Source organism: Dysidea avara, chromosome 3 (assembly GCF_963678975.1).
Source record: "Dysidea avara chromosome 3, odDysAvar1.4, whole genome shotgun sequence".
NCBI lineage: Eukaryota > Metazoa > Porifera > Demospongiae > Dictyoceratida > Dysideidae > Dysidea > Dysidea avara.
The window spans coordinates 32,114,111-32,136,752 of NC_089274.1; the positions used below are offsets into that span (position 1 = coordinate 32,114,111).

Genomic DNA, 22,642 nt, shown 5'->3' on the forward strand with positions numbered 1-22,642 from the left:
TATCGTATCGGAGCCGATATTGGCTTTTGGTATCGATCGGTATTGGTTATTTAGGTATTCCGATACCGATTAATAACCACTTACGCCAATTGTCATAATCATAACTATCATCATAAATGTTATGCTAGCAAAACGTGAGGTATAACAAGTTGGAAATAGTGTTGAGTATTATTCTAGCATAAAAGGTGCAGGAATTGCTTTTATTAAACATTGAGCAACTGCTACTTACTATGTTTACATGAAAAAGATCAAAATACTCTAATAGAACAGTCATTGCACAATAAAATATTCTAATAGGGCAGTCACACGTAACTAACTTGAGAGGTGTGTAACTTGTATGGCAATTATCGGTATTGGTATCTGTATCAGTGAAAATGTATTGCTAGGTATCGGATCGGTAGGTATTTTTCTGTATCGGTGGAACCCTAATAATCACCCCTACTGTTAATGCCCCAGTAGTGCCAATTCTCTCCTAAGAGATGGTCCAGATCACGGTACAGGGGCTGTACCTTTTCAGTGTGTATCGTTGTATACCACGAACCATTTCTGTAGCAATGCCAGCTACTTGGAGGTCACCCTGAAATAGAAGATAGTCAAATCCAATGTCGAATCCAATGTCGATGATGACTCTTGGGGACTGCTTTTTGCCACGCACTAAAGCCTGTTTAATTTTTACCCCCAGCTCAAAGTGTTAATTAAATGGTTGTATGATTGTTGTATGGTTTATATTGGTTCTGTTGTCATCTTGATTTAAAGGTACCAAGTTGTCAGCTTCACGCCGTTCATCATAGTCATCATAATAACCAATGTAGTGTATTCTCACTTGAGAATCACGCCTTGCAACAACTTCAATCGGGTACAGTTTCTGAGCAGCTTGCTTCCTGCTATCTATAAGCTTGTTAGCTGACGGTAATCGCTAACAACACGCTTCCTAAGGTTGTAGCCACAGTCTGCCATATTGTTAGTAAACGTTGCACTGGCCACGTATGAAGCGATCAAGAGAACAAAGCATGTATAGAAACAAGGGTACTGCATGCAACAGCAGTGATACAGTGTTTAAATATACGAAATAATATAACTACAGCATAGCAGCTTAGAAAATTGTCAATCATGATGAATTCAGCGTTTCACCGGACGATAGTATACTAGCTGTTGCCTTTTCTTCTCAATTGTTGCACTCGGCACATGCCATAACACTTCACACAAGTTCAGCAAGTTTCAATGCTTCATTTCAGCACAGAAATGCATCTTGCTTAGTCGGTTGTTCCCTTTGTTTTATCGTTGTATATCCTTCACAGATGTGTCACAGTTGGTTTCTAGGTAGTTTCGCTGTGATTCTAATGTACCTAAGAGCGTACCAAGCTAAGTCAAATAGTACTTCAGACAGTCAGGCGAGCAAATGCCTGGGTAGAGAATTACGTAATGTAAATTTATGGGTAGGTATGCATAAACACTTGAAAGCCTTCATTTTACAAAATTATGCACATTAGTTTTGATATGTGTTTAGAAGTACAACTTATTGGACTACAACTAGTTGTTGTGCCTTGGCAGCTGCTTGTAAACAAGAATGTCGTGTTGGTTAGTACAAACAAGCCCATTACACCTCCCTCTAATTCAGTACAGCTGTTAAATACCCTTGCATTGCTAATATTACAGGCACATAATTGCTATATGTTTCATATTGCCTCAGAGCATGGTCTCTATTGGACATGACCGTGGCACTACAAGATTTAGAGACCACGTTTTCAGCCGATCAAATTTTAGTATCAAACTTGTTGTAGTCTAAGTTAAAGTCAAAAGTGTGCAAATATATATATATATATATATATGTGTATATTATATAGTTATACAACGGCCACGAGTGCTCTGCCTGATATAAACGCACGAGCCTGAGGGCCGTCAGGCCCGAAGGCAAGTGCGTTTATACAGGCAGAGCACGAGTGTACGTTGTATAACTTTTATGTACCATTCACCTAATAGGTGGGGAGAGTCTCACAAGACAGCTGTAACACTTATAAAGGCCAGGTTTCTAACATCGATTGTGGGTAACCAAGCCTGACGTTGCGATGACGTTCCCCCTGCAGTACTGCAGCCACCTGAGATATTGAAAGCTAGTACGTTATGGGATAATTATATCACTAACCTGCATTCGCTGTTCCACTCTATCGTGTAGTGCTCAGCATGCCAGCGTGCCATATAGACTAAGCACCAGACTAATCGCCATAGTGATTCTCTCGAGCGAAAAAATCAGCTAAATAGACGGTTTAAGTAAACAAAACCTAACTACTAAACGATACTAGTCTAATTCTTACTATTCACACTGGCTAAACTCGAATCTGGTGGCATGACAAAACTGGTTACCACAATCAAACGTAAAGGTTAGTATTATTTAGAATATATTTGTTTTGTTGAGTCATTGTCGAAGTGGACTACAGTTTAATCTGGGCTAAGATGGCACCAGACTAGTAAGGTGTATAAGTACGTTTATATATATGTAGACTAGAGTTGTGGCCACCCGCGTTGATTTTTTCGATCGCCATTGGCTGCTTGTAAACATTATATGTATTGGTGACGTTATGGCCCACAATCGACCTTTACATGTCAGGCTATAAAAGAATTCGAGTGATCTGTGTAGTGTCTTTCCACCTATTAGGTGAGGTGTCGTAGTGGTCTTTGCCACTGGCACTTGTGCTATGCTGCACAAAACCGCAGCCAGTGCAATATCTGTATATTGCACTGCGGTCGGTGCATTATAACTTATAATGCACTCGTTGTGGTCTACAAAACCGCAACCAGTGCGTTATAAGTTATAATGCACTCGCTGCGGTCTGCAGCAGTGCAATATACAAATTATGGCACTGGCGGTGCCTTTGAACTGCCCACACAGAGTGGTACATATATATATATATAATGCCCTCCCAAGAAAGGGCACAAGGAGCCTGGCTCGCTTGCATTAAGTGCTTGTAGGCAGTTGGGTGGCATACGAGCAAGCAGGCTGGGTTGACACTTAGACCTCCTACAGGGGGTGGGTAGGGGACCTTGCATTAACCTGTGTAAAAATGTCAGTTTCTGTGTACTTTTTGGACAGTTGTGTATGGTGTATACTCTAGTTTTTATCTATCATCAGTTTGTTTAATAAGAAACTTGGGATATTCACTAACATGTGAACTGATGACTGTAGCATTTTAAAGATATTATCATTTTCACCATAAATATGCTTATATAATTTGTATTGTTGTCATACAAAACCTTAAAAGGTGAATACATCATTCATATGTGATCAGATCCGATGCAATAATGGATTTTTGGAATATTAAATATTTATAATCTAGTGTATGCTCATATGTTAATAACTTTTGGAGTTACAGCCCTATAAAGTAGCAACAACAGAAAGATCAATTTGTACAGCAAGTATAGGGAAAATAAATTGCAGGTGCTTACTATTGTTACCATAAATGACGAAAAATTGGAGTGACTAAAGTTTGGCGAATTTGGCAAATCGAGGAAATTTGCCAAACTTTTGTCTGCCCGCCTGCTTCACATGCCGAATCTCCAAACTTAAGTCTCGCCAAACTTTTGTCGTTTGCGGTAATAAGGTTTAACATATGTACAAATTCAAGAGTTGAAAATTGCACTATCATGTTTATCATGAATAGGTGAATCCCACTGCTAGATAAATTTTTCTTGTATCACTTTTCTTCACTGTGTAGCAAGCGGCCAACTGACAATACTCAATAAACTGTATTAAACTGTACATGAGGTCACACACCAGTCATATCTGTACTACGCATGCGTTATACAACAATGGCACTAAATAGAATACAATACACAAAATTAATAGTCCAATGTGTTACACTATTCCCTCCTTTAGAAGAACTTGTCTCGAGTTCAGTGGTGAACAAAGTCAACAAGACAGGGTGTGAGCGTGCTGGGTACCTCCGTGTTTCTCCAGAAGCCATAGGTAGACTGTCACTACCTTCATTGTCGCTGTCACCATCACTCACAATCTGCAAAGTTGGAGCTTGAAATTGAGGTGGACGAGGAGACTGAGTAGTTTGTTCGATGCCGTCTTTACATTGCAGTGGGTTAACTCTATTACATGGCTTCAGACGGTCAAAATGTACAATACATCTCTTAGAACAGTGTTTAGTATGTTAGTTGAATCAGAGAGCTGCTTAACTATAGTGTATGGCCCAGTCCATGGTCTATGAAATTTCTTCGATTTTCCTGGTGGGACAACTGGATTGAATAGCAAAACTGAATCCCCTTTGTGATAAGGACACCCATTAGATTTCTTATCATAGATCTCTTTCTGTCAATGCAGGTTGTTGCTTAGATTATCTCGCACAACTTTGTAAGATTCTTGTAGCGTTTGCTGAAGTTTAGCAATATAATCATTATGTAGTACAGGCTGCTTGTTGGGGAGCTGAAACGCTAAGTCCACCGGAAGCCCAGCTTGACGTCCAAACATCAAGAAGAAAGGGGTGCTTGCCTGTACACTAGAGTTGTAAGCATAACAAAGTGGACGTAAGTGGTCTTCCCAATCCCATGGATGATCTGCTACTGCAGTGGACAACATTGATAAGAGAGTGCGGTTAAACCGCTCCACAAGACCATCTGATTGTGGATGATAAGGGGTCGTCCTGGTCTTCCGTATCTGCAAAAGGATAGCAAGTTCTTTAATGACCCTTGATTCAAATTGTCTTCCCTGGTCCGAATGGAGTTGCTTCGGCAGAGAAAACCTAAAGAAAACCTCATCCACCAGCTTTTTTGCAACTGTACCTGCTTCCTGATTGGGTAAAGCGTATGCTTCTGTCCAACCGATGAAATAGTCGGAGACCACAAGGACATAGGAATTCTTCTGGGAGCTCTCTGGTAAGGGTCCTAGAAGGTCCATCGCTACCATCTGGAGGGGATAGCCAGGATGAACATTTATGAGCTGTGCTCTTTGTTTAGGTGCTGGGGTTTTCCTCATCACACAATCAGAGCATTGTTGGCACCACTTGTGGACATCTTCAGTATGACCAGGCCAGTAAAATCTCTCTTGTAACTACTTGTTTATGGTTTTGTCTTCCCCCAGATGACCACCAACAGCCCCACTATGTAAATCATGTAGGATCTCCTTCTGCAATACAAGTGGAACAACCAGCTGTGCCCACTTCTCTTCCCCATGGCAATCTTCATAGTGACGAAACAATAGTCCCTGCTGGATGTAAAGTTGATTCCACTGTTGGAGAAGTAGATGAAACTTTCTGTCCTTTCCTTGAGTCACGTTGGAAGATAGTCTTTTGTTTTCAGTAAAAGCTTTTAAGATAGGACCAACTACCTCATCAGCTTGCTGCAGTTGTTGTAAATCTGATGTAGTTCTCTCAGTAAGTCCATCAGACTGTTGCATAGTCACAGAACATAAGGTAGCTGAGCACTTGGGGAACAGCTCGGTGGTAGCAGTAGGATAAATATCTTTTGTTTGTGGATGGTCTGAAAAATGGGTAGGATGTTGGGAAAGTGCATCCGCATTTTGGTGATAGTGTCCCTTGCAATGTTGGATCTCAAAATCATACTCTTGTAGGCGTTCTACCCATCTAGCTAGTTGGCCCTCTGGTTCTCTTATTGTGTGCAACCATTGCAGACTGCCATGGTCAGTGCGAAGTACAAACCATTGTCCTAACAGAAATGGTCGGAAATGATGTATATACGTAACTGCTGCAAGCAACTCTTTTCTAGTGACTTAATATTTCCGCTCTGCTTTGGACATAACTCGGCTAGCAAAAGCTATCACTTTCTCAGTGCCATCCTCGTGTGGTTGAGACAATACAGCACCAATACCACATTGACAGGCATCTGTGTCGAGAATGAAGAGTAAAGTAAAATCTGGATATGCCAGAATGGAGCTGGAGTGTAAATAAAGTTTTAACTTAGCAAAAGCATTATCACATTCTGTAGTCCGCTTGAAATCTCTTCCTCTTTCTGTCAGACGATGTAGTGGCTGGGCATTTCTGCAAATCTTTGAATAAATCTCCTGTAGTAGCTTGCAAGGCCTAAGAATTGTTGCACCTCTTTGACACTACACGGAGTTGGCCAGTCTATGATGCGTTGTGTTTTACTAGGATCTGTAGCAATACCCTCAGATAAGATGACATGTCCTAAGTATAATACCTTTTTTTTTTGAGAAAAGTACACTTCGCAAGTTTGGCTTTAGACCATCCTCATGCAGACGTCCTAACACTGACGCTAAATGTCCCAGATGTTCTTTGAACATGCGGCCAAAAATGATTATGTCGTCTAAATAAACCAGGCATTCACTCCACAGCATACCAGATAGTATGAGATTCATTAACCTCTGGAACGTTGCAGGGCATTGCAGAGGCCAAAAGGCATAACATTAAACTCAAACAGACCTTCTTGTGTGATGAATGCAGTCTTCTCCTTATCCTTCTCTGCAATGTCCACTTGCCAATATCCACTCAGCAAATCAATGGTACTGAACCATTTGGAACCCACAAGAGACTGAAGAGTTTCATCAATTCTCGGGAGAGGGTAGGCGTCCTTGTGTGTGACAGCATTCAATTTCCAATAGTCCACACAGAAACGTGTGGAACCATCCTTTTTCACAAGAACAACTGGTGCAGCCCACGGACTTCTTGAAGGCTGGATGACCTTCTTCTCTTGCATCTCCCGTAACAGTTTTCTCACCTCTTCTTGTTGAGTGACTGGAATGCGACGAGCTGCTTGCCTAACTGGTGGTGCATCCCTTGTGTCTATAGTGTGCTGTATCTCATCTGTCTTACCAAGGTCCCCTGAGTTGTCTGCAAACACATCACTGTATTGAGATAACACTGCATACAACTGTTCTTGTTCCTGTTGAGTTAGCTCTTCTCCTGCAGATTCCACTGCTTGCCACAAAAGTTGTCTCTTGCTGTCTGACAAATGTGTTACAGGTATGGCATCACTATCACCAACTCCAGTGACTAGTACTGAGTCTTCTTCCACGGAGTATGATGTAGCTATTCTAGTATCCTTGTGAATGGTGATAGAGTCTGGGGATAGATTCAACATTCAGATGGGCACTACTGGGCTGTCTGCACTTCTCTGGGAATCCACGATTGAAGTTACAACCAAAATGAATGGCTTATGAGGAAGCACAAGTCGTTCCACCGTCAGGGTGCCACGGCCAATTGGTCCCTGCAGTACTGCACTAACTACCATCTCACTAGAACCTGGAATACACACATTATTAGGTAACACTACACTCACATTGTCTACTGGGTCCGTTTTGGCTCCTGCTCTGGTTAGTGTGATGGGTTTGCCATTTCCATTCAATGATATTAGTCCCCGGGGCAGATCAATGGCACATTGGTTAGCTTCCAAGAAGTCAATTCCCAGGATAGCCTCCATCCTTAGGTCAGCAATGATCACTTCAATAGAATACTGGTCACCACTTATTTCTAACTGTGGTGTGGCTGTGCCCTTGACTCTCAGTGGAACACCGTTAACACCCACCAGTCCTGGATTGGTTTCAGCATTGATTGGCCCTTAACTCTACTCCAAGTGTTAGTGTCTATGAGTGAGACAGCTGCTCCTGTATCTATCATGAATTGCACGGGATAAGAGTTAATAGTACCATTAATGTAAAAAGCGGCATGTGGGTTAACAGCAAATAAATCAATGATGTTATTGGCCATGTTTATGTCACCCTCCCCTGCCTGGCCTATGGCAAGGGGGGTTGCTCGTTTCCCTGAGGCCTTGATGGGTGGCGGAGAGCACACCCTCTAGCATAGTGCCCTTCCTTTCCACAGCGAAAACAGATCACGACACTGGTGGACTCATGGTCTCCTGCTTGTTGACAGTAGGATGGTCTGGAGGTAGCTTTTGGTTCATTGAACTTCTTGCGGGTCATACTCTCCTCTAGCTGTGATATTCGTATGGCTAATTTGTCCATTACCTGCACTAGGGATTGCTCCATAGATTGGGAAATATTAGCAGTAGCTTGATTTCCTGAACTATAGCTGACAGCACTAACAGTGGTTTCCTCTGGTTCTGAGGTTATGTTGCCCACCATAACTGGTTTAATCAGGCACTATTCAACTTCTAACGTAGCACGCACAGCTTCATCCAGCTTTTTGGGCTTCTGCTATTTTACTGCAAATGCAACCTGGGGGTTGCTTAGCCTACTCAGATAATGTGTCAATGTCAGTTGTTCTTGGCTCCATCCATCGAGGTCTGGAAATGCCTTCTCAGTTAGCCGTTGAAGCTCTTCAGCAAAGTCTGCCCATCCTTCATTTGGCTTTCTCGTTCGCACTTGCAGTTCTGCATTGTACAATTCACGCTTACTCGCAAGCTCAAATCTTTCTGTTAGGGCTGTCTTCACGTGATCGTACGTGTCTCTTGATTCCTCAGGTAGTCCTTGGAATGCTTTCTGCGCCCTCCCAGCAAGGTACACTTTAATCTAATTCAACTTTGCCGCAGCATCCCCCCACTCATTGACGGTAGCCACATTCTTGAATTGAGTGATCCACTCATCCCATCCGTCTCCTCCTTGGTACGCTTTCGGAATTATCAGTGGCTTACTGGTACGGGACATCTCCTCGTAGGTTGCTGTAAAAGAACGCGAACACAGCAGCTACAATATTGAATCACGTGGACTCGCCTTGTGGGGTACCGATTCAGACCACGGTACAAGGTATTATTGCCTGGGGTTAACAAGGATATTCTACTATCAACGATATCCTGCCGACTATGCCAAGTGTAGCAAGCAGCCAACTGACAATACTCAATAAACTGTATTAAACTGTACACGAGGTCACACACCAGTTATATCTGTACTATGCATGCGTTATACAACAATGGCACTAAATAGAATACAATACACAAAATTAATAGTCCAATGTACGTGTTACAACTGTATACAAAGGTAAAATCAGTGAAGAAAGAACTGTTGGTTCAATGTGACATAAACAAATCCCTGTAACTTGGATATCCCTTAAACAAAGATTTTCAAACCCAGGTGAATAAGGTGATACTGTATCCAAGTTTTATCATTAGACCCTTTCTTTAAGAACATAACATTCAAAAACTTTATGGAATGTATTTTACCTTTTATTTTACCTCTTGAATGCTTTATTTATACCATAAAATTTAGATGTTGTATGATTATAATATATTAGGTTTTTGCAGATCCAGTCACATATATAACATATGTGGGTTATTTTTTTTGAATATTGTCATACAGTGGAACCTCTCAATTATAGATGGCCACTTTTTGCTGTAATATAGAGGTTCTCCTGTTTCAGAGCTAAAAAATGTATTAACCATACTTATTGGGACCAAATTTCTTGTCCTTGTTATGGAGGTTTTTTCTATTGTATCCTTAATTTGGGGAGTTTGCTAAGAGAGGTTCCACTGTATACACATATTTCTCCATGAAAACTTTTTGCTATATGGTTATATAGTTTTGTATAGTGTGTACCTATCGTGGTCTTATAAGGTGTCGTAACGATAACACTGTAGGTTTCATCATATCCTGGACAAAGTACACTGATTAATCTGACTGCTTATGATGAACTAAATCATCTCACTGCTGCTGTATTCCAGATTGATAGTCTTGAAAGTAATTCAAATAAGGTACATGCACACTATTGTATACAATAGTAGTGTGGCATACTGCAAAGGGAAATTTGGTATGAATGTGCATCAGACAAACATTTGTTAGGCAGAAACTGAAAAATGGATCATTCCATGTCAAATCAACAAGGAATTTAGGGTCACCTCTCAGATTTTGACGAAACTTGGTGTGTTTGTAGTACCTGTAGTGCTTATTACTCATGCAAATTTTTAGCTCTATACATTCCATAGTTTCTGATTTATGACCACAAATATTTTGAATATTTCATGAAAATTTGGTCCATCTCTAGTTATAAAATTGACTGCAACTTTGCACTGTGTAAATATTTTTATACACAATTTTCACTGATGGAAGACTGTTGATTGACCTTTCCAGTGATCCCTAAATTATGGGATATCTACTTAATTATGGTTCAAAAGTACTTCATTGAAAACTTTAGTCCTTTATATTTTGAGAAATGCTGCTTGAAATTTTTCAAATTCTTTAGTGAATAATGATTGGGTCATAGTCTATGTTTGATAAAATTTTTGTGGTGGGACCACAATGGGCTCAAGAGATATAATGAATTATGTTGTGGTATGCGGTGGAATTTGCAGGCTATTATTGCTGTATTGGAGTGTACACCTCCAATAACCACTCACAACAAGGCTTTGCCAAGTTTGTCTTAGAGAATGAAGGTGTCTAGGTACATTGCAGCCTGTATTAGTGACCACCAGTATTGAAAGGCCATCTATGTGCTGCAGTTAAGTTATCTTCTTTAATGTATAGTACCAAAGCACCATCCCTTTCTAGCAAATCCAAAATTGGTCCTTATTAGACAGGTTGACTATAAATTAAAGATCTGACCACCACGTGTCCATAAACATCATGTAAATGTTGTACCATCTCTTCACAAGTACCTTCTTTATTAAGTTGAGTCCCACTGTAGTGGACTTAGCCATATTTAAGTTCCGTATGTGGCTGCATAGGTACATACAACAGAACTCCTCAGAAGGGATACCTGGATACCTTGATAACGAGGACACCTGTTCTGTACTCCCACTCTAGCGGTACACATACATTTAGACCAAGATACTTCTGTGGCTTCTGTAATATGAACACTTTATTATGGTCCTAGCAATGGAGGGGTTTTACCATATACATGCATTAATTGTACCTCATTGTGTGAAATGAATTACTACATTACTGTACATTCACGACCACTTTGAAGATCAAGTCATAAATTCATACACATACTCACGTGGAAGTAAACATGTCGACCACATATTTAACATTTACCTGTACTGATCTTCAAAACGTGAACACAAAATACTTTGAAAAACCATTAATTTTAGTAATTACAGTACTATAAATCACGCATTGAGGTGCAAGCGAGTGTTAATAACATAAAAACTTTTGGTACAAATAATGCATCTACCATATATAGTGTAACTCTTCTATTCCCTGGACCATTGATGAAGTGTTCATTTTTGAGAAACCACAGACTTGTCTTGGGTCCAAAATGTATGTACAGCTATAAAGTAAGATCATGAGGCTATTAATAAGGTACCCAAATATCCTTTTTGAGGAGGTCTGTTGTACCTATGCAGCCATGTACGTAACTTGAATAGTGTAGAGTTGGGATATGTATGTAAGTGCATTATGGCAAGATTTTACCTAAAAAATAAGGTATAACTGAAGAGATGGTACAACATTAATGTCTTTATGGATGCATGATGATCTCATTTATAGTCAACCTGTCTAATAAGGACCATTTTTGGATTTGCTAGAAAAGATTGATGCTTTGGTGCTATACATTAAGATCCAGTTAAAGTATAAATTAACTGCAGCTTATAGATGGTGGCGGTCACTAATACAGGTTGCAATGTACCTAGACACCTTCACTCTCTAAGACAAACTTGGCATGGCCTTGTTACAAGTGGTTACTGGAGTTGTACACTCCAATACAGCAATAATAGACTGCAAATTCCACCGCATACCACAACATAATTCATAATATCTCTTGAGCACATTGTGGTCCCACCACAAAAATGTTATCAAACATAGACAATGACCCAATCATTACTCACAAAAGAATGTGAAAAATTTCAATAAGCATTTTTCAAAATATAAAGGATTAAAGTTTTCAATGAAGTACTTTTGAACCATAATTAAGTAGATATCCCATAATTTAGGGGTCACTGGAAAGCTCAGTCAACAGTCTTCAATCTGTGAAAATTGTGTTTAAAAATATTTACATAGTACAAAGTTGCAATCAATTTTGTAACTGGAGATGGACCAAATTTTCATGAAATATTCAAAATATTTGTGGTCATAAATTAGAAACTATGAAATGTATGGAGCTAAAAATTTGCATGAGTCATAAGCACCACAGGTACTACAAACACACCAAGTTTCGTCAAAATCTGAGAGGTGACTCTAAATTCCTTGTTGATTTGACATGGAATGACCCAAATGCGATTTTCATGCATCCTATAACTTGGTAGTGCCTGGACTACTATGGAAGGAAATTCTCTCTGTGTGGTGTGACACTCTAAATTGAGCTAAATTCTTCTAGCCTCATAACCTCTAAATACTTCCTTTTTGCAACATGCACTTCAATCCCTTTGTGTGGTTCCCTTGAAATTTGGAGAAGTATTAAGAGCATATTACATGACTTTTTTCTACCAATTTGCATGTAGATAGTAAAATTATTATGATTTGTTGTCAGGCCTATCAAGAAAATGAAGTTTAAAAACTAGCTGAAATTTTCTTGTGGACTTTGGTAAACTATAAAAAGGTGCAATGCCCCATTTCCTGTCACCATGCTGTTGAATTTTATCAGGCTAACTGATAAGCCCCAACTTTTTGCTACACTATTGAAAGAAGAGGTGACTTCTGTAAAACCATCAGCACAGCATCAGCGGCAAACTTAGACTCTGCCATACAGTATGGTACCAAATGAGATTTGGCCATACAATTTGCATCCATGGGAATAACGAAAGACACATTATCAAGCCTGAGAGCACCATGAATGCCAATCTTCAAAGACAGCACATTTTCCCAAAACAATTATTTCCTGCAGCTGGCATGGCATGCACCTACTTAATCAAATGGTATCTAGAAAGAAGAGTGTGGTGATTAAAAAAGGTCTAGTTGGAATAAGATGTGGTGCCGAAGAGTGGTAGCCAAGAAGTGGTTGAAGTGATGTTAATGGTTGAATGTAATGGTTAGATGTTAAATGTTGATGTTAATGGTGATGTTAGTGGTTGAAGTGATGTCAATCAGCTTGTAATGTTATTGTTACAAATTTGCTAAAAACTTCTATTCCACTATTCCTCTATTCCACCACTCCAGTTATCCATACCACTTTATACACTCCCCTAACCTTTTTCAAACTAGCCAGTTATTGATGGTCATGCTATTTTTTTAGTGTCTGGCTGTTCTGAATTTACATTACTACTAATTATATATTATAGCAATGGTTTTGTTAATCATGGTTATAGTTTTCTTATGATTACTTATATATTTACTTACGCTGTAGCTGAAAAATATTGCGCTGTGCACTATGTAGTTGCTGTTGATGTTCGTTGGTTGGTACATGAATGAGTTTCATATTTAAGGCTTTCACAGTAACTTATTCAATGTTGTTGTAGTTACATATATATGTATGTGATCAGCTTTGCCGGTTAATTATTACCCTTGTGCTAAGCTGTAGGTGCATAATCATAATAATTTAAATTTCATATGTATGTTGTGTGATCACTTTTAGGCAGACATTTTCCAATTTAATCCATCTGCATACCTGTACAAGCCAATTGATGATGTACTTACTCTACAGTATGGAGTTAGTAAGGTGTCATCTTTCAAAAGATTTGTTGGCACTTCTGTCACTTCAGATTCTGTCAGTGGTGTAAGTTTAACAACTGATAATGGGATATCCAGTTCTCTCAACTGTTGTACATGAATCATGCATGCTATAGTCAATATGATTTTGGTGAAGGCTGTATTCTACAGTTATGACTGAGTGTATGTAATGTATAGACATAGTCAGAGACTAAAGTAATAAAGTTAAGTCTCTCAAGATGGCTTTATTTACATTTGGTAAAATAATGAGCGTGATATTGAAGACAATACAAATGTATGTGACTCTATATTATAAACAGTGTATTACGTGTCTTGGTATGCATGTAGCCATTTATGTTAAGGAATGTGCATGCTACTATGTACTGGGGTACTAGTTTAGGTGTACAATTTCTTCACACTTGTAATTAATGTTCATCTTGTGCTGTAATTTTTCACTGGCACTAATAAAGTTTTTATGTGTTGCATGATTGTTGTTTCGTTTATATGCATTAGACATTAAGAGAATCATTTAATTTGTCGGTCAAGTCATGTCAACCAGGATACAGACTTCAACAATCAACTGAGACTAAAAATTCCAGGAACCTTTATACATGTCTTTGTGATGATAATGTGTCCATCAGGACATGCAGAGGCGATAACATTATTCTAAAGGTTAGTTTGGTTGTTTTTAAAGTAAATGGGAATGAGGTGGTAGAAACTGGAAAGAGGAATTTTAGCATGTATGTAACTAGGAGATTTTTGTGATTAATACATAGATGAATAGTACATATTGGGAATAGTACATATTGGAAATAGTAGAGCTTGAATAGCGTCAGCTTAGAAAATAATATTGGCCAATCATTGGTTCATCACTGCTACTGCATGAAGAACATGGGACACATGGAGATTCTGTGCATGTGTTATAGGTGCAGATAGCCGGAAATCAGGCTGATATGTAGTAGACTTAGTTTCATAATTTAGCCAGTGTTAAATTTGTACATGCATAAACGTGCTAGTTCCCTTTTTCTCTAGTGAAGTTAACTTGATTCTGTACTGTTTAACCACTATTTAGTTAAATAGATGAAACTATTGGCAATCTTTGCATCTACAGTATGTGATGATTAAGCCGCTTTGTAATGTTTTGTTAATAAGACTCATGGATAACTAATGGAGAAGCGAGGTACAAGAATGTTCATCCAACATTTGAAATCTGAAATGAAACAGTTTGAAACTGATTAAATTTGAAGTATTGGATGGATTCCTTCTGACTTCTACAAGCAACTACAAACTCCATGAATGCGCTAAATGTCTAAATGTTTGTGAAGCAGACAAAGAGTAGGTAAACAGTTGACTGCAGAAATGCTACAAAAGGTGAAGCCTTGTGCAAAGTGATCAAATAAGGGGTGGTCATACGAGTCATAATGGAAAGACACGACACAACTACAACATACATTAGAACAGCTATTTAATTACTAGCAACTGGATTGCACTGGGTGAATCAAAACAAGTTATACAATCCTTTATATTTGCAACTGTTAGTGTTAAGCAACTATAGCTTGATAGCGTTTGCAGTTAGATCCCTGATAGCTGAACCAAAGTTATATACTTTGACAAATAATTGTAATTCCTCCTGCAAGAGAGCTCCACATATACCGAAATCGTACACAGCTGTATTTGTTGAGATTCAATGGATGTATATGTGATCATCATAATGGTGTGTGCATTCAGTTTGTAATGTAATTACATGTGTATTTATCCCATGCTGGCTGTTCAGTGTTTGTACTAGCCAAGTGACCAATTCAGTCAGTTGATGCACTTGTCCTGAGTTGCAGTCTATGGAATTAGCTACGTAACTACACTACAAATAGTGGGAGAATATTTGCACTTCACAAGTGATTTCATCTACCCATGTCCAACTAACCCAAGGAAATTATATGAATGGAATGAAATCTCTCACAACATTTACCAGGATAAGTAGCTAATGTCATCTTTTGTTCAATAAACACCTACATGGATATTATGTAATGAGTTAGTCCATCACCATTTGAACAGTATAGCTATAATAGAGCTCATATCAATGACAAGTAGAGAAGAGAAGATAGGAAATTATGGGGCCACATTTCCATCCACAACCTTAACCATAACAGAAAAGCCAAATTATTTTAAAAGACGCCTAGCTAATAAAAAACATTTTGACTTCTATCATAACTGGTTACATAGCTGTAACCATCTTGCCAAAAAGTATTGCTTGAATTGGCAAAGAAACCACCTACAGTGTAAAAGAAATTACAATAATTATACTCTCTTGTGGAGAATATGACAAAGTTTGTATTTGGTAGAAGTCATCTTATCAATATTTTTTGATGCAGCCTTTGTGCCTGGCTATTTCAGCTTTCTACTAGATAGTAATGATAGGGTGTGCAGACTATGAATATGCTTAGCTCACTGGACAGTCACCGCAAGGATGTTGAGCCACTGCTACTTTGTTAGATCTCTGCTTTAAGATAAATTTTTGAATGTGTACTGACAATAAACCACCCTAGCTTACCACACAACAGTGAAGGTCAGCTATTAAAAGTGCTTCCCAGAATCCTCAAGCATGTAGGATTTGTAATGAAAGATATTTCCTCCAACACTGTAGTGACAGAAGTGGTACTACCTTGAAAACCTCTGATTGTTGCTTTCGCTCATCTGTTGGAAGGTTGATAGCATTACAGAGTTTGGCAGTTGTACTCTCCTTATGTTGTCATCAGTATGTAAGTAATAATAACTGCTGTTGAAAAAACACATTAATCACAACAGTCACAGTAACATGAGAGACATGTGTTCAGGGCCTAAAAAACATTCTAAAAGTTTTGTATGTGTGCAGGTACATATGTTTGTTTATTTGTGACAAAACAAACTTTGCTTCGTGCATACAGCACAAGAGAGTTCTTTGGTGAAATCATAAGGAGGACATGGTAGTGATCCACACACTCCTCCTACTGTGTAGAAGAGAAAGCCATTGTGAATGTGGTTTGAACCAATTACTGGTGAGAGAGTGTGATCAACGCATGAGAACTGTGACCTGTGATGACCATGATGTTCACTCATTAAGTAGCCAAAATACTCTGTGTTCCATCCAAGTGGGCAAGTGTACTTGGCTGGCATCATGTAAAGGGTATTTCTTGTGGGAACATAACAAACTGAGCACGGAACATCTGTGTCATGTGAGCCTACCACTAATCCATTTGTATCTTGATACTCTGCTCCATACATATAGGCTCGATTTTGTGTTCCACTGACTGTCTTGTGGTAGGTTGGATCTAGTGGTAGACACTGTGGATTGCTTCCACCTCCTTGGTGATTATGTTCTGATCCTCCAGCTTTACCTGAGTACACCAATTCTGCACCGGTATCTGGACAAGACTTGTGTCCCCATCGTACGTACACTACTCCACCTGCACTTTCTCCTTTTGAACCGGCTGATCCTTTGTCTCCTTTTGGTCCAGGAGGTCCATTCATTCCTTTCATACCTGTTAAACCATCCTGACCATCTCTTCCTTTAAGAATCTGATTTTTTTTTCATTGGAACTATCAGATCATTTCATAATATTATGTCCAACAGTTTTGTTATTAAGTATTTCATAGGTGTGTTCATCATCATGATTCTATAGAAAATATAGAGAATGGCTTATTGTACATTAATCTTTGCTGTATACTAAGATATTTATACAAATTAGGCATGCATGTAACAACTTTTAGTTGTACAAATGCTGTAGAGCTAGCTATGAAATACAAGTACCATTGATGCTGTGTACAATTAATGTTACTGTTGAACAGTGACCACCATAATGGGCCTTATCCAAAACTATGTGAAGCCATACAAGTACTGTATACTATCTGTTTTATGAATGCTATACTTTCGTTTCATTTCCGCGTCGCGTCTGATATTTTAGCTGGGAGTGTAGTTTCTACAGGAGCCTATTGGAGAATGGTGAGTTGAACGTATAAGAGTAGCTCTAGCTTTGTGAGACATAAGTATGTTGTTTTTCTGTTAAAAATACTGTGGTCTAAGATGGCAAAACCCAGGAATAAAGATTAGAAGTTGGGTATTTTGATAATGTGCACTAAATAGAGTCGGCACAAGGGACATGAAATCGTGTTCAATCTAGCATTCAGTATTGTTTCAATTAGCCTACATGCTTTTTCATTGCCTGTCCTAATGGCAGACTGCCGATTTACAGTACATTAAACAAATGTATGGAAGTTTCTAATTAGCGCACGCAGCGAAATAAACCTGCTTTGAGGCATCATTCCTGGGTTTTTCCATCTTAGAGCACCATATTTTAAACAATGAAACAACATACTTGTGTTTCATAACGCTAGAGCTACTCTTATAGGCTGAACTTAATTACCATTCTCCCATAGCTAGGCTCCTGTACAAACTACACCCCCAGTTAAAATATCACAGATGTGACGTGGAAATGAAACGAAAGTATAGCGCTCATAAAACGGATAGTATATGGCACTTGTATGGCTTTGCATAGTTTTGGATAACGCCCATTAGTAGAACAGCACTAATTTTAGTTTTAGCTCTCAATTAACTCTGTAACACAAACAATTTCCACTCAGTGTGGTATACACAAATCTATGCTACATAGTTATCCACTTACTGAGGATTGAAGTTGGGCTATCTGCAACTGAAGCTGGTTTAGTTGCTTGTTTTGACTCGTGGTTATTTCTTTGAGTTGTTGTATTGTTTCTGCTTGCACCTCAATTTTTATCTCATGATTTGTGTTATCTTCCATCATCTTTGTCATCTGCTTTAGAATATCTTGTTGCGTTACTGCCATCTCTATTCTTAGCTCAGCCAGCGATGACTGGAAGTACCAACCACCCACAAACACAATTCCCAAACACATCAGTGCAAATGCAGCACAAAAACTTTGAGTACTGTTTGTAGCTGCCATTATTGCCAAATGTACCTACTGTAGCATTTTATTTTTTATTAATGTGTGTGTGATGTCAGTGTATCTTAGTACTGTGGAACCAATTTACGTTTTGGAAGGCTCCATCTCAATATCAACACGTAATGAGCATAATTACGCACTATCACAGCAATTTGAAGTGTTCACATGACTACAAATAAATAAAATGATGTCATTCTTCCGGTATCCGGACTATATAAACTGCCACGTGTCTCTTCCAACTCGGCTTTTTATTTGCTGTAACAGCAATTCGTTTGTACTCGGCACTCATCGAGAAATGTCAAACTCTGGTGGCGGAAACTCTACTGAAGAACTACTAAAAGAACTGCTCTCCACAGTTAATTAAGGCCACTCCAAATAAATTCTCTGTTTCCCGTCCACCGCCCGCATCTAGTTACTGTCAGTTCTAAATATTCCATTGTTCCGTATTCTTCCATTATTTTCCGGTTATTCTTGCATACTGATAGGCTCAGTAAAAACCATCTCGAAACAGGGTCAGCTCACGTGTCAGCAGTGCTATCAAGTCGGCACAAACTTCACGTTTGTGTTATTTTTGCAACTTAAAAGGGAAGGAACAAGCTTAAGCGTGCTTTTATGCAGCTTTTTATGGTTATGCCAGCCATTTCCAGGCAAATAATGGCTTGAAAAGCTGCCAATCTTATAATGAAATAATGGAAATGGACCGCCCGCCCGCATGTAAATATGCTTGAATCCAGGACGGGAAACAGAATTTATTTGGAGTGGCTTAATACCTTGAAGAAGGACGTTAGTGATTTGAAGGCGAAGGATGACGGAAGATCCTACCCCCAGAAACGCCGACGCGATGGTGACAGCGAGGGAGATGGAAATGAAAGTCACAATGGTGACAATGGCGAGGATCGTGATGGCGATTTCTCGGATACCAGCGAGGTAGAGAGCGATGGTTCTCATGCCACCCGGTTTACTGTTTCTGAGGAAGGCGAAGCCTTCTTGGAAGCCACTTTTGACTCCTGCCTGGATTACAAGAACAGGAAGAAGCAGATCGCCAAATATGGCGAGCCTGATTCTAAGTGGACTACCTGTCCTACCCTATCTCCTGTAGTGGCAGCAACCCTTCCCGGTGCCGCCATCAAGGATGACAAGGTGGCCTTCAGGACGCAACAAACGTATATGGAGGCCGTCACTCCACTGGCAGCTCTCTTGGAGAGCACCGGGGAAGAGACCTTCACTATTAAGGAGGCCATCCCCATGGTACAGTCTGCCATTCGCCTACTGGGGGATGCAACCCAGCACCACTCATCCCTGAGGAGGAAGGCTATCATGCAACAGTTGAATTCTCAGCTGCAGACCCTAATGAAAGATGTGGATTTTAAAGGATCCCAGCCACTACTATTTGGAGAGGACTTCGGGGAAAGGCTAAGTCAAGGATTGAAGCGGCAGCCGCATTGAGGAAGGTCGTGAACCCACTGGGACTCAAAGGAAAGCAGGCGGTTTTTCAGAAAAGCCACCCTCAGCGAAACACCTTGGGCCACCAGGGTGGCAAGACAAAACACTACGGCCCCACCAACAAGCCAAAGAAGGAGCTGGGAGCAAAGACCTCACAAGGAAAGTCTTGACTAGAACCCTTGAATGTGTTAACACCTCATGTTGCAATTTTAAATACAATTGTGAACCCTACCCCCTTATTAACACAGGTGACTGCTCAAAAGCACCACCTCGAGGTGTTGATAGGTCAGATGAACCTGACCATCACCAGTCCCATATTGGCTGGAAGGCTAGCCCAGTTCATAACAAACTGGGAGAAAATAACTCAAGACCGATGGGTCTTGCAAGCCATAAAGGGATACCAACTAGAATTGGTTCAACCACCCTGGCAAATGAGGCCATGCCAGCAATAAGCTGCTCTGTGGAGGAGAGGGAAATGATCTCTACAGAAATCAGAGAACTGCAGTCCAAGGGTGCAGTGGTAGAGACCACACCTTCCCAGGGAGGCTTTGTATCACAAATCTTCCTGGTAGAAAAGAAGGAGGGGGGTAATAAACCTGAAGGCACTCAACATGTTTTGAAACAGGAGCATTTCAAAATGGAGGGACTACACACCCTCCCTGACCTCATCCAACCAGGGGATTGGTTGATAAAACTGGACCTGAAGGATGCTTACCTTCAGGTATCAATTCATGCAGAGCATCAACAACTCCTCCAAATCCAATGGGGACCCAGAACTTACCAATTTCAGTGCCTCCCATTCGGGTTGACATCTGCCCCACAGGTTTTCTCCAAAATAATGAAACCCGTAGTGGGAGCACTTCAGCACATGGGAATACGTCTAGTCATATATTTGGACGATATTCTAATTCTGTATGGGTCAATGGAGGAGCTGGGTCAATGGAGGAGCTGGCCCAGTTGACCCCACTGATTTGCCAGCTGTTCGAGGCTCTGGGATTGGTTGTCAATCAAAAGAAATCAATATTGACTCCACACCAGACTCTGGAGTTCTTGGGTTTCCAAGTAGACACAGTCAGTCTACAGCTGATTTTCCCATCCAAGAAGCTGAGGAAAATACAGCAACTAGCCCAACACCTCCTTCACCAACCAAGCGTCTCGGTGAGAGACCTAGTGAGGTTTGTCGGGAAAACCTCAGCTTCGGCAAGGGCTGTATGGCAAGCTCCTCTACATTTCAGAGCACTACAATTTTTAATCAACTCTGTGCCGCTGGAGAGCCATCACACGGGGACAGAGAACATTGCCCAAAAGTTCAGGACCAACCTGACCTTGACCAAGGAGACCAAGGACAACCTCAAATGGTGGTGTGCTCTGGACAGAAAGGTCCAAATGCAGTCTCCTCTTCAGCCTCGGGTACTGACCATGACAATAGAGTCGGATGCCTCTAACATGGGGTGGGGAGCCCGACAAAGCGAGCTCCTGATGGGTGGAAGGTGGTCCCTGGAAGAGACCTCTCACCACATAAACTATCTCGAACTGCTAGCTGTCTTTCTAGCTCTACAGTGCTTTGTCAAGCACAGCAGCGGGATCACCGTTCAAATGAAAATGGACAATGTCGCAGTGGTGACATATATCAACAAACTAGGGGGAATGCACTCCCAGGCACTTTGTCAGCTTGCTCTGACAATCTGGGACTGGTGCGTACAGAGAGATGTCTTTCTGGTGGCAGAATACCTACCGGGGAAGGACAATATTACAGCAGATCGGGAATCGCGATCCTCACAGGATCGTTGCGACTGGATGCTAAACCCCCAAATCTTCCAGCAAATACAACTGCAGATGGGCCCCCTGCAGACAGACCTATTTGCATCCCGACTGACGAAGCAACTACCGAGCTTCTACAGTTGGAGACCGGATCCGGAAGCAATTGCGACGGATACCTTCAACCAGGACTGGGCTCAGACGAGGGGATTTGCCAACCCCCCATCGTGCTTGATAGCACGTTGCCTGAGTCAGATAAGGAGACAAATGGCAAGAGTGGTGATAATCACTCCTCTGTGGACATCGCAACCATGGTACCCAATAATTCTGGGAATGCTAGAGGACTACCTCAGGATTCTACCAGCAAGGGAGGATCTAGTCATACTCCCAGCTGGTCAGGAATTCATAATGAACCAAGGAGTACCGGTATTAGTGGCATGGCCCATATCCAGGAATCCTTCGAATCACGAGGAATTTCTTCAGAGGCTTCAGCCCTCCTCCTCGCGTCTTGGAGACCTAAAACGCAGTCAAACTACGACTCCTTGTTTTTGAAATGGTCTCGCTGGTGTTCGCAGAGGAATAGAAATCCCACTGAAGGACCTGTAGAAGACGTGGTAAACTTCCTGGCGGACTTGTTCAAGGAAGGATATCTTTATCAATCGCTGAACTCATACAGGTCGGCAATCTCAGCTCTGCACTCAAAGGTGGATGGTTATTCAATAGGGCAACACCCTTTATTTACTAGAATGCTTAAAGGCGTTTTCAATGAAAGACCACCTGTAGCAAAATATTCAGCCTTCTGGGATGTTGGTGTGGTACTGAGATATTTGAAAGGATTGGGTATGAATGACACATTGTCACTCTGTTTGCTTACCATTAAATCGGTCATGTTGATGGCCTTGACTAGACCAGCTAAGTCAGTGGACTTAAGCAAACTGGATATTGGGGCGCGTTCTTTCTCAGAGGCAGGCGTCACCTTCAAGGCGCAGCATCTGTCTAAGCAGAGTAGGGCATCAAAGCCCTTGGCAGATTTCTTTTACCC

At 40.5% G+C, this 22,642-nt stretch overlaps 1 protein-coding gene across 3 annotated transcripts in view; it reads left to right on the forward strand.

Annotated features, from left to right (window-relative positions):
- The window catches only part of LOC136250722 (uncharacterized), a 73,293-nt gene that overhangs the window by 19,131 nt on the left and 31,520 nt on the right, over nucleotides 1-22,642 (forward strand). For all 3 annotated transcript variants that reach the window (XM_066042950.1, XM_066042951.1, XM_066042952.1), the window contains exons 9-11: nucleotides 9,508-9,621; nucleotides 13,374-13,514; nucleotides 13,961-14,119. In XM_066042950.1, coding sequence (XP_065899022.1) covers nucleotides 9,508-9,621; nucleotides 13,374-13,514; nucleotides 13,961-14,119 — 414 coding nt within the window. The remainder of the gene's footprint in view (nucleotides 1-9,507; nucleotides 9,622-13,373; nucleotides 13,515-13,960; nucleotides 14,120-22,642) is intronic.